At 42.2% G+C, this 13842-nt stretch overlaps 1 protein-coding gene across 1 annotated transcript; it reads right to left on the reverse strand.

The window, feature by feature from the left end:
- Nucleotides 1–7468: 7468 nt before the first annotated feature.
- On the reverse strand, nucleotides 7469–8686 carry LOC120916115 (olfactory receptor 6N2-like). Its single transcript, XM_040326932.1, has one exon. It carries the CDS (start codon nucleotides 8684–8686, stop codon nucleotides 7739–7741), a length of 948 nt encoding a protein of 315 aa, XP_040182866.1. The 3' UTR covers nucleotides 7469–7738.
- Nucleotides 8687–13842: the final 5156 nt, after the last annotated feature.

A 13842-nucleotide genomic window follows, 5' to 3' on the forward strand; every position in this document is an offset into this window, starting at 1 on the left:
CTATTGTAAGGCCAGTTTTGTAAACCAGCACTGTTGTGTTGTGTTAAGAACAAATCTGTACATTTGCTTTGCCATGTAGTTTGCTAGAATAAAAAATCCATAAAAAAAAGGAAAAAATGTAAAAAAAATCATAAAAAGAAAATGTATATAATGTGACTGTATGCTAAAGTGGCAATCTCAGATGTCATGTGGTATCGTGTTGCTCCGTTTAGTTAGGCTGTGTCAATGTATTTTCATTCCTTTAAATAGACTGAACGGTGTTGGGAATTGACTTCCTCTGGTACAAATTTAATGAAAATACATGTGCAATGTTATTCCCATGATATGATTTATGCCAAAGAGAAAAATTAAAATGGGAATAACAATTATTGTATGATTCACCTCACGATGCAATCATTTGTATAAATATACAGTGCCTTGAAAAAGTATTCACACCCCTTGAAATTTTACACATTTTGTCATGTTACAACCAAAAATGTAAATGTGTTTTATTGGGATTTTATGTGATAGACCAACACAAAGTGAGTGAGTGAGTGAGTGAGTGAGTGAGTAACTTGTATAGCGCTGACAAATGCGAACCGAATCGCCTCAAGGCGCTTGTATCCAGAGTCGTGCTGATCCTTCAGAAGAGATGGGTCTTAATTTTTTTCCTAAAAGCCCGATGGTTTTCTTCCATGCGAATGGTTGTGGGCAGAGCATTCCAAAGCCGAGGTCCTTGGACTGAAAATCTACGTTCTCCCTTAGATTTGTAGCGGGCTGTGGGGATTTCGAGAAGGTTTTGGTTAGTTGATCGTAGCACCCAACTGGTGATATAGGGTTTAATTTTCTCGTTTAAGTATTGCGGAGCGGTTCCTTGTGCGCATTTGTGGGTGAGGCAGAGTGTCTTGAATGTGATCCGATCCTTTACGGCTAGCCAGTGGAGGGACCTCAAGACCGGGGTGATAGAAGTTTTTTTACCTGTTACCAGTCTGGCTGCCGTGTTCTGGATGACTTGTAGACGCAAAATCTGGTATTTGGGTAGTCCTAAGTAGAGGGAGTTTGCGTAGTGGAGTCGGGAATTGATGATTGTGCCAACCACTACTTCTTTATCCTCTTCCGGGATGAAGGGAATGAGTCTACGTAGCAGACGTAGCAAAGTGGCACATAATTGAGAAGTGGAAGGAAAATGATAAATGGTTTTCATTTTTTTTTACAAATAAATAAATAAAATAAATAAATAAAAGTGTGGGGTACATTTGTATTCAGCTCCCTTTACTCTAATAACTAAAATCTGGTGGAACCAATTGCCTTCAGAAGTCAACTAATTAGTAAATAGAGTCCACCTGTGTGTAATTTAATCTCTGTATAAATACAGCTGTTCTGTAAAGTCCTCAGAGGTTTGTTAGAGAACTTTAGTGAACTTACAGCATCATGAAGGCCAAGGAACAACCCAGACAGGTCAGTGATAAAGTTGTGGAGAAGTATAAAGCAGGGTTTGGTTATAAAGAAATATCCCAAGCTTTGAACATCTCACAGAGCTCTGTTCAATCCCTCATCCTAAAATGGAAAGAGTATGGCACAACTGCAAACCTACCAAGACATGGCCGTCCACCTAAACGGACAGGCCGGGCAAGGAGAGCATTCATCAGAAAAGCAGTCAAGAGGCCCATGGTAACTCTGGAGGAGCTGCAGAGATCCACAGCTCAGGGGGGAGAATCTGTCCACAGGACAACTATTAGTTGTGCACTCCACAAATCTGCCCTTTATGGAAGAGTGGCAAGAAGAAAGCTATTGTTGAAAGAAAGACATACGAAGTCCTGTTTGCAGTTTGTGAGAAGTCATGTGGGGGACACAGCAAACATGTGGAAGAAGGTGCTCTGGTCAGATGAGACCAAAATGTAACATTTTGGCCTAAAAGCAAAACGCTATGTGTGATGGAAAACTAACACTGCACATCACCCTTAACACACCATCTGTGAAACATGGTGGTGGGTAGGATCATGTTGTGGGGATGCTTTTTTTCAGCAGAGACAGTGAAGCTGGTCAGAGTTGATGGGAAGATGGATGGAGCCAAATACAGGAAACTCTTCAAAGAAAATATGTTATGCCATGTACACACGATCGGAAATTTCGTCAAGAAAACCATGTATTTTTTCTGACGGAATGTGGGCTCAAATTTGTGTTGCATACACACGGTCACACAAATCTTGTCTGAAATCCCGACAGTCGAGAACGCGGTGAAGTACAAGACGTACTACTAGCCGAGATCAATGTTCAATAGGCAGTTCAGCTCTGACAGAAAATGTTGGATGGAGCATTTCCGACCAAAAGCTCACATGCAACTTTTTTTGGATGGAAAATCTGATCGTGTGTACAGGGCATTAAAGTCTGCAAAAGACTTGAGACTGGGGCGGAATTCACCTTCCAGCAGGAAAACAACCCTAAACATACAGCCAGAGTTACGATGGAATGGTTTAGATCAAAGCATATTCATGTGTTAGAATGGCCCAGTCAAAGTCCAGACCTAAATTCCAATTAAGAATATGTGACAAGACTTGAAAATTGCTGTTCACAGACGCTCTTCATCTTAGCTTGAGCTATTTTGCATAGAAGAATGGGCAAAAAGCCGGTAGAGACATCCCCAAAAAGACCTGCAGCTGTAATTGCAGTGAAAGGAGGCTCTACAAAGTATTGACTCCGGGGGGCGCTATACAAATGTACACCACACTTTTCACATATTTATTTTTGAAACATTTTGAAAACCATTTATCATTTTCCTTTCACTTCACAATTATGTGCCACTTTGTGTTGGTCTATCACATAAAATCTCAATAAAATACATTTACTTTTTTTGGTTGTAATATGACAAATTGCGGCAAATTTCAAGGGGTATGAATTATTTTTCCTTAAACAAAAAAAATTCTGAAAATTTCAAACAAGTACTGCTTTGTAAAGTATACAAAACACACAAAATATCAACTAAACAAACATAAGCACATTTTGAAATCTCATAACTTTTGACTAGAGATGAGCTCAGCTCAGGCATCCTCTGAACTCATCTCTATTGCCGCGTACACACGACCGTTTTTCGTGTTCTAAAAAATTAATTTTTTAATGGTCTAGAAAAAACAAATTTTTTTTCAACCCGATCGTTAAAACGGCCTAGCCTACACACGATCATGACAAAAAAATGCTCTAGCAAAGCGCAGTGACGTACAACACGTACGACGGCACTATAAAGGGGACGTTCCATTCGGATGACGCCACCCTTGGGGCTGCTTTTGCTGATTTTGTGTTAGTAAAAGACGATTTGCGCTTTTCAGTCTGTTACAGCGTGATGAATGTGCTTACTCCATTACGAACGCTAGTTTTACCAGAACGAGCGCTTCTGTCTCATAACCTGCTTCTGAGCATGCACGTTTTTTTTTCACGTCGTTAAAGCCCACACACGACCATTTTTTACGACGTTAAAAACGACAACGTTAAAAACGTTGTGAAAAATTAGAGCATGTTCGAATTTTTTAATGGCCATTTTTTACAACCCGAAAAAAGGTCGTGTGTACGCGGCATTTCACTTTTTTCGAGTCCAATCAGCTGCAGACCAGGTCACTCACCACATGTAAATAAAGGGGCACAAAACCGATGATGTTCGTTCCCTTATATAAATAGATTGTCATTATCTAAAAAAAGGCATGTGTCCATATAAGAGCACTAACATCGCCAGCTTCCTGCCCCTTTGTCTACATGTGCTGAAAAAGTATATATATATTTATTTAATTTTTTCTTAATTTGACCATGTAAACGTTAACATTGGTTGAACCTTTTTATTTTTATGTATAGGGAGTCTTATCTCTATATTTATTACATATAATTATCTACTTGCCGACCAGCCGCCACAGTTAGCAGCACAGTGGTGCAGTGAGTAGCACTTTCGCCTAGCAGCAAAAGGGTCGCTGTTTCGAATCCCGACCACGACACCATCTGCCTGGAGTTTGCATGTTCTCCCTGTGCATGCGTGGGTTTCCTCTGGGTACTCCGGTTACCTTCCACACTCCAAAGACATGCTGGTAGGTAAATTAGATCTTGTCCAAATTGGCCCAGTATATTATATGTATATCTGTGTGTATGACTGTGTGTCCCAAGCGTGTCACGATCCTACAGGGTATAATGACCGCACCAGCCAAGCAGACTCTGGCTGGAAAAAGCGCCCAGAGGCGATTCAGTTCGCATGAGTTGCGCTATACAAGTCATTCATTCATTCAGTTATACGGCGGCAGGTCGGCTCGACTGCGCAAGATCGCGTAGCTATATGTCATCTCGCGATTCAGCCAATAGGGGCGCGTGCGCCCTCCGCTGGTGTTGACGCGCGTGCCTGGCGGGCACGATCATCGTAGGGGACCCGCGATCGCTCGTTACAGAGCGAGGACCAGGAGCTGTGTGTGTAAACACACAGCTCCCGGTCCTGTCAGGGGGAGAAATGTATGAACAGCGATCAGTCATTTCCCCTAGTCAGTCCTACCCCCCTACAGTTAGAACACACCCAGAGAACATAATTAACCCCTTCCTCGCCCCCTAGTGTTGACCCCTTTCCTGCCAGTGGCATTTTTATAATAATCAATGCATTTTTATAGCACTGATCGCTAAAAAAATGCCAATGGTCCCAAAAATGTGTCAAAAGTGTCCGAAGTGTCCACCATAAGGTCGCAGTACCGATAAAAATCACTAATCACCGCCATTACTAGTAAAAAAAAAATATTAATAAAAATGCCATAAAACTATGCCCTATTTTGTAGACGCTATAACATTTGCGCAAACCAATCAATAAACCCTTATTGCATTTTCTTTTTATGAAAAATATGTAGAAGAATACGTATCGACCTAAACTGAGGAAAAAAATATTTTTTTTATATATTTTTGGGGATATTTATTACAGCAAAAAGTAAAAAATATTATTTTTTTTTCAAAATTGTCGCTCTATTTTTGTTTATAGCGCAAAAAATAAAAACCGCAGAGGTGATCAAATACCACCCAAAAGAAAGCTCTATTTGTGGGGAAAAAAAGAACGCCAATTTTGTTTGGGAGCCACGTCGCACGACCGCACAATTGTCAGTTAAAGCGACGCAGTGCCGAATCGCAAAAAGTGGCCCGGTCATTGACCAGCAATATGGTCTGGGGCTGAAGTGGTTAAATATACAATTATAGAAGTGTATTTATAGAAATAAAAATGTATTATTTTCATTTGTGTGAAGTTTATTTTTCTTTGCTCAACATACCTAAATATCCCTGAAACTAAAAATTGTGGGTGTACTAGTATTAAAATCTCTTATTTTTTTAATAAGAAAAGTGAGACCAAGGTTGGGGTCACTCATACTCCAGCCATGATGTTATTCAGTCACTTCGCTTCCCCAGGGCCGTCTTAATAGCATCATGGGCCCCTGGGCAAAGTAATACTCTGGGGCCCCTACAATGATGACAGTGCAGGTAAACAGACATTAAGTTGGTAGGAGGCAGACTGCCTCCTCTTTGCATCTATCACTCTCAGTGCCATCATGGGGCCCCCAATTTTAGGGCAGTGTGGGCTCAAGGACGTCCTCCCATTTTTGCCAGGCATGTGTGCCCCCCGGGGAGCACTGTGTGGCGATCGGTGGTGAGCTGTCTCCCTAGGACACAGGTCATTACCGATTAGGATAAAAAGCCAATGACAGCGACTCTTTACCACACGATCAGCTGTGTCCAATCACAGCTGATCACAATGTAAACACACTTGCCGATTATCAGCATTCCTTTTCTCACGCTGTCACAGCATGAAGAGAGGAGAGAGATGGTAACTGGCCAGTGTGAAAGGGGACATCTGCACTGATAATCAGGGCATTAAACATCAGTGTCCTGATTATGCCAGTGCCAACCAGTGCTCATCATTTCTCCCAATCTGTGCCCATCGGTGTTATCAATCAGTGTTGCCAATCAGTGCCTCCTCATCAGTGCTGTCAATCAGTGCCCTTCAGTGCTGCCTCTCAGTGTCGCCTACCAGTGCCCATCAGTGCCCATTATTTCCACATATCAGTGCAGCCTCATATGTGCCTCTTCATCGGTGCCACCTCATCAGTGCCCATCAATGCTGCCTCAATAGTGCCCATCAGTGTAACCTATCAGTGCTGGCTATTAGTGCCCATTAGTGCAGCATCATCAGTGCATACCAGTAAAGGAGACAAATTACCTTTTTGCAAAATTTTATAACAGAAACTAAGAAAAACTGGGTTTTTTTTGGTCTTTATTCATTTGTTTAGTAAAAAAAAAAACAATGGTGATCAAATACCACCAAAAGAAAGCTCTATTTGTGTGGGAAAAAAATGAAAAAATTTCATACGGGTACAGTGTTGCATGATGGCTGGCAATGTAAGGAGCCCTTCCCCCTCAAGACGACATTGTGACGTCACTGCACGCCCTACCAGGCGCGTTTTGTTCTCATTGGGGAATATGCCCAGTATGCAAGTGGTTAATGTCCATTTTAGAAAAGTGCAATCATCAAACTGTCTATATTGTCTAACAGAGGTATCTGGGTCAGAAAAAAAAATGAAAATCTTTTGATGAGTATCACAGTTCCTATGAGAAAAAAGATAAACTGCGCCAATAATAAAGAGAGAGTCCTCAACAGTCCTCTGATGACATAAGGAATGTATGCGAGCAAATGAATAACATCCAGGACATGCACCAGTGATTATGCAGCTATAAATTAACCAGCTCAAAAAAAGTCCATAAACACAATGAATGCTCATTCGGCTATAACCCAGCCGCGGCCTTTAACTTGCAGGAGAGTGATGGTACCAGAAAGCAGACTCTCAACCGGAATGTACCTCAGCATTACTTAGGGTCCTTCAACATAACATGCGGTCCGTGGAATCATTCACATAGCATGCAAGGAAGAAGAGGGACTATAGCATAATACCGAAGAAACTGATTTCTTCATTAAAAAAGAAGTGTACTTACAAACAACAAGAATAAAATCGCATGTAAAACTTGCAGGCCGGCAATGTAAGGACCCCTTCCTCTTCAAGACGACGTGGTGACGTCACTGCATGCCCTATCAGATGCGTTTCGTCATACACTGACGTTCTCATTGGGGATGGGCTGAAAATTGGCCTGGGCAGGAAGGGGGGAGGTGTCCAGTATGCAAGTGGTTAACTTGCAGGAGAGTGATGGTACCAGGAAGCAGACTCTCACCCGGAATGTACCTCATCGTTACTTATGGTCCTTCAACATAACATGCGGTCCGTGGAATCATTCACATAGCATGCAAGGAAGAAGAGGGACCATAGCATAATACCGTAGAAACTGATTTCTTTATTAAAAAATAAATGTACTTACAAACAACAAGAATAAAATGTAAAACTTGCGGGCCGGCAATGTAAGGAGCCCTTCCCCCTCAAGACGACGTGGTGACGTCACTGCGCGCCCTACCAGACACGTTTTGTCATACACTGACGCTCTCATTGGGTATTGGCTTGGGCAGGAAGGGGGTAAAGGTGCCCAGTATGCAAGTGGTTAATGTCCATTTGAGAAAAGTGCAATCATCAAACTGTCTATATTGTCTAACAGAGGTATCTGGATCAGAAAAAAAAAATGAGTATCACGGTTCCTATATATGAATTTCAAAATGGAATTTAGCTATTAGCCTGCAATTTAACAGTCCCCAGAGTGAGCTTTTTTTGTTTTTTGTTTTTTTGTCAGAACTGGCTAAAATTAGCCGCCAATCTGTTCTTTATTTGGAGCTATCATGTCTTCTGGAGCACAGTTTACGTTTGAAAGACACTCTGATCTCTTTGTTCCGTAGGCTGTATATAATAGGGTTCAGGATAGGGGTTAGCACAGAATAAATGACTGCCAATACACGATCATAGTACAAAGAGTAACTTGTGGTAAGCCGCACATACATAAACACAATACAGGTAAAAAATAACAATACTACAGTCAGGTGAGATATGCAGGTAGAGAAAGCCTTCACTCGTCCAACCGATGTCTTTATTTGGAAGACCGCAAAAATGATCCTAATATATGAAATCATTATGAAGAGGAACGTCACCAGGATAATAAAACTATTGATGATGAAATCAGCCAGGACGTTGATGGAGGTGTCTGTGCAAGCCAAGCTGAGCAGTGGTGGAAAGTCACAGAAGATATGTTGGATTTCATTGCTCCCACAAAAAGGAAGCTTAGATATTAGGATTACTTCAGTGATCGGACATAAAAACCCGATAGTAAAACAGAGGGCTACTAACTTTACAGTCAACTCAGAGGTCATGATAGAAGTGTAATGCAGTGGTTGGCAAATAGCTAAGTATCTATCATAGGCCATAGTCGTCAGAAGATAGCACTCGCTGGCTCCAAGAGAATGGAAAAAATAAGTCTGTAAGAGGCAGCCCTTAAAAGATATGCTTTTTCTCGGCACTAGAAGGTTGATCAACATCTTTGGAATTGTAACTGCAGTGTACCAAATCTCCAGGAAAGACAAGACGCTAATGAAGAAGAACATTGGGCTATGGAGCTGTGAGTCCAGCTGTACAGTAGAGAAAATAATCACGTTTCCAGAAATAGTAAGAAGGTAAATGAGAAGAAGACATACAAAAAGGTATGGACCATATTTATGCAGAGTTGGAAACCCAACGAGGATGAACTCAGAGACACTAGTTTTATTCCAGGGTTCCATCATTTAATCTGCAAAGGTAAAAACTTCATAGAAGGTTGATATTTTTTTAGAGCCTCTAAAATGCAATTAGTTACATGGAAATGTATGTAAAGCCAAAACCTTTTTTTCAGGTTTGGATAGAGTGGACTCATAAGTTTTCATTGATGTATTGACCACGTCCCCTTTGAGACGAAACGTTGGGCAAGCAACGTTCTGACGTCACCGCGTTACCAGCCGAACCCAGGAAGACACGGGCAGGCAGATCGAGGAGCCGGCCGGCTCGATTTATTTATGCTTCTAACATTGGAAATCATTGTAAGTGCGCATTTTTAAGTTCTACAATAAATGTATTTTGGATTTTATACTATGCAAGTTCTTTTCTCTTATATGGCACTTCTCAATATACACTGAATGAGATTACCTGCAATAAGGCTTTTTCCTGGTGAAGATGCTTTTGGAAGCTATCAGCTTACATGTGATTTTGATCTCCTTAAAGGCGAGGTTCACCCTAAAAACGACTTTCCCTTATTACACTGCCCCCCCACATTACAATGCGATTATGCCTATTACTTTTTTTTGAGGCTGTACATACCTTCGTACAGCTATTCACCCGTGGCTTCCGGGTTGCGAGTCCCGCGGGAGTGGGCGTTCCTAACATGGTGGTGATTGACGTTTTGACAAAAAACGAGCTCCCCCGTCACGTAAGCCGCGTCACGATTGGCGAAAGGAGCCGAATGGCGATGCGCAGGCGCAGTATAGCGCCGACTCGCCGTTCGGCTCCTTTCGCCAATCGTGACGCGGCTTACGCGAAGGGGGGAGCTAGTTTTTTGTCAAAACGTCAATCACCACCATGTTAGGAACGCCCACTCCCGCGGGACTCGCAACCCGGAAGACACGGGTGAATAGCTGTACGAAGGTATGTACAGCATCAAAAAAAAGTAATAGGCATAATCGTATTGTAATGTGGGGGGGCAGTGTAATAAGGGAAAGTCGTTTTTAGGGTGAACCTCCCCTTTAACAAGAGATCTTTCTAGCTGGTAAGAGGCAGTAATTACTTAAGGTGGAGGTGCTTTTCTATCTTCACGTTTCCGGATGCTGTGGATTTTTTTACTTGGAGATTGCAGTTTGAACATATTCATTTGGACTATACATACATGGATTGTTCATTATTTGGACTTTGAATGACTTCACTTGTCACTGGGTTATCTTATATTTCACATATGTTTATATAGTCACTCTCTCTTTATATGGAGAGTGTCTTATTATATGTTCAGCACTTATTATTCAATGTATCTTTTATTTATATATAGGTTATCTTTATATGAATTTTCACGTTACTGAAAAGACACCTAGGGCTAGATTCACAGACATCTCGTCGCTAGTCGGCTTTTCCCGTCGTAAAGTTACGAGTCCTATTTCATGGCTTATATTTAGACCAGCCATGTTTTTTTTTTGCGTAAGACGTCCGGGAATACGAAAGGACGTAATGCACGTCGCCGTTCAAAAAACACGTCGGGGCGCCGTAATTTCGCGCAAAGCACAGCGGGAAATTTCCTAACGGAGCATGCGCAGAACGTTCGGTGCGGGAGCGCGCCTAATTTAAATGATACACGCCCCATTTGAATTAGGCGGGCTTGCGCCGGATGGCTTTACGTTACACTGCCGCAAGTTTACACGCAAGTGCTTTGTGAATCAGGCACTTGCGCTGAAAACTTGCGGCGGTGTAACGTAAAGGAGATACGTTACGCCGCTGCAGATGTCTGTGAATCTAGCCCCCTGTGTCTATTTATTCCATTGTAGCTCTGGCTGTATGTTTAGGGTGGTTGTCCTGTATGGAAGGTTAACCTCCGCCCCGGTCTCAAGTCTTTTGCAGACTCTAACAGGTTTTCTTCTAAGATTGTCCTGTATTTGGCTCCATCCATCTTCCCATCAACTCCGACCAGCTTCCCTGCCCCCCTTTGCTTAACAAATTCAAAAGCAATGTGCCTCCCGTGAAAACAGGAAGGGCGTGTTTTTGGAGAATGCGGGCAATGATCCCGCTACCTCTTGCATGCTAAGCGAGCGCTCTACCACTTGAGCTAACCCCACTTTGTCCCTGCTGAAGAAAGGTATCCTCACAACATGATGCTGCCACCACCATGTTTCACGGTGGGGATGATGTGTTCAGGGTGATTTGCAGTGTTAGTTTTCCGGCACATTTAGTGTTTTGCTTTTAGGGCAAAAAGTTCAATTTTGGAATCTGACCAGAGCATCTTCTATCACATTTCCTCCACATGGCTTCTCACAAACTGCAAACGGGACTTCTTATGGATTTCTTTTAACGATGGCTTTCTTCTTGCTACTCTTCCAAAAAAAGCAAGATTTGTGGTGTCCCCTGGACAGATTCTCCCACCTGAGTTGTGGATCTCTGCTTTAAAGTTCTCCACATCTTTATCCCTGACCTGTCTGGTGTGTTCCTTGGCCTTCATGATGCTGTTTGTTCACTAAAGTTCTCTAACAAACCTCCGAGGGCTTCACAGAACAGCTTTTATTTATACTGAGATTAAATTACACACAGGTGGACTCTATTTACAAATTAGGTGATTTCTGAAGACAATTGGTTCCCTTAAATTTTAGTTACATACAAAAACACGCCACACTTTTCACATATTTATTTGTAAAAAAAATGAAAAACCATTCATCATTTTCCTTCCACTTCACAATTATGTGCCACTTTGTGTTGATCTAACACATAAAATTCCAATAAAATAGATTTACGTTTTTTGCGTTTATTTTAAACTGGCATTAAACTCAAAAGCAAACATTTATTGCATTGCAGCTTACCAATGCTTAGATGTGATGGCTGCATTCGTTTTCTTCTTTAGGCTTTCTTTCTTCTATTTTCATCTGGTGAGTCAGCCAGCAAAGTTCAAGCTCTCCAGCAGAATGTATCAGTTTACATAGATGGGACAATCGATTTGCCACTGACAGGGGTGAATAAAATGACCAGCTGTTATTCTGTATATGCTGTATTCAAATTTGCTAATACATTTATTGCCCCCCCCCCCCCCCCACAAGGAAAACATAGGAAAAAATCCTAAACATGGAAAACATATGCAGTCACCACCTCTAATGATTGGTTTTGGTACTTTCAGCATGCAATCTTATAGCCAGATTCACGTAGGCGGGCGCAACATTAGGCAGGCATAGCGTATGGCATATACGCTACGCCGCCATAAGTTAGAGAGGCAAGTGCTGTATTCACAAAGCACATGCCTCCTAAGTTACGGCGCCGTAGCGTAAATGGGGCCGGCGTAAGCGCGCCTAATTCAAATGAGGATGAGGGGGGTGTGTTTTATGTAAATAGGTCGTGACCCGACGTGATTGACGTTTTTTACGAATGGCGCATGCGCCGTCCGTGTACATATCCCAGTGTGCATTGCTCCAAAGTATCCTGCAAGGACGTATTGATTTCGACGTGAACGTAAATTTCGTCAAGCCCTATTCACGAACGACTTACGCAAACGACGTAAAATTTTCAAATTTCGACGCGGGAACGACGGCCATACTCAACATTGACTAGGCCAGCTATTTGTTCGACTAACTTTACCCCGGGAATCGCCTTACGCAAACAGCATATTTTTACTGCGACGAGCGCACGTACATTCGTGAATCGGCGTATCTTGCTGATTTGCGCATTCTAGGCGTAATTCAGCGTTCACGCCCCTAGCGGCCGGCGGAACTAGACAGCTAAGATACGACGGCGTAGGCCGTCATATCTTAGCTAGGTTTAAGTGTATCTCAGTTTGAGCATACACTTAAACATACGACGGCTTAGATTCCGAGTTACGACGGTGTATCTACTGATACGCCGGTGTAACTCTTTGTGAATCTGGCTAATAGTCTCCATTCACAGCAGCATACCGGGATACCGGTCCTGCTGATGGGCTAAGGACCTTCTGCGGCTCTGTCCAGCTCTCCTCGAGTAACTGCCTGTCTCCTGAAATCTCCTCCATGCTCTTGAGACTGTGCTGGGAGACAAGGCAAACCTTCTGGCAATGACACGTATTGATGTGCCATCCTGGAGGAGTTGGACTGCCTGTGCAACCTTTATAGGGTCCAAGTATCGCCTTGTGCTACCGGTAGTGACACTGACCCTAGCCAAATGCAAAACCAGTGAAAAACAGTCAGAAAAGATGAGTAGGGAAAAAAAAATCCAGACACCTCCACCTGAAAAACCCTTCCTGTTTTGGAGGTCGTCTCATTGTTGCCCATCTAGTGCACCTGTTGTTAATTTCAATTAACAGCAAACTGATTAACAACCCCCTCTGTATACACCCCTCCCCCTCTGCAACTTAACTGACCAGATCAATATCCCAGGAGTTCTGAATCAAAGGTGTTCCTTAAATTTTTTTGAGCAGTGAATATATATATATATATATATATATATATATATAGGTGTTTACCTGTCTGGTTCACTCTGTTTGTGTCCTCTTTTTATGTTCTGTCCTATGGTCTATGGTCTTTGGTTATACTAAAACACAGGTGTCAAACACAAGGCCCGCAAGCCGAATCCGGCCCTCCAGGCCTTTTCATGTGGCCCTCGCACCTCTTCTGCAGCTACAGGAGAGCTCCAGCCCTCCTCTGGTCCTCCTCCAGACACCTTCTTTCTGCTTTCAAGCAATGCATCCAGCTTCTTCTCAGCAGCAGCATAAGGAAAGGGGGGTGCTCTGTGATGTAAGGGAAAGTAGGGGACTCAACTTCTGATTGGGGGGGGTGGCTCTTGACATCTAATGTAAGGGGATACGCTGGACATCTAACCTTACAGATACAACCGACCCTTTTGAGGACAACCATAATGCTGATGCGGCCCACGATGAAATTGAATTTGACACCCCTGTACTAAAACCTTGCAAGGATAAGCAGTTCCACATAGGTACCAGTAAAGTGCAGTACATTTGAACATTGTACACATTTTTTATTTGTTTAACTCAATTAACATTTTTTTTTTATATGTGTGACTTGTGTCTAAGACTACATGTTAGTACTGATACTATTAAATAAGCAATAGAACTGATGTTATAATAAAGAAAAAATACATTATTATTATTATTATAAATATTATTTGGAAAATCTAAAACGCGTGAAATTCAGACAAAATAATTAGAAAGAAATGCTTCAAAATGTCTTCGTGTATCATG

The sequence above is a fragment of the Rana temporaria genome, chromosome 10 (genome assembly GCF_905171775.1).
Source record: "Rana temporaria chromosome 10, aRanTem1.1, whole genome shotgun sequence".
NCBI classification, from domain to species: Eukaryota; Metazoa; Chordata; class Amphibia; order Anura; family Ranidae; genus Rana; species Rana temporaria.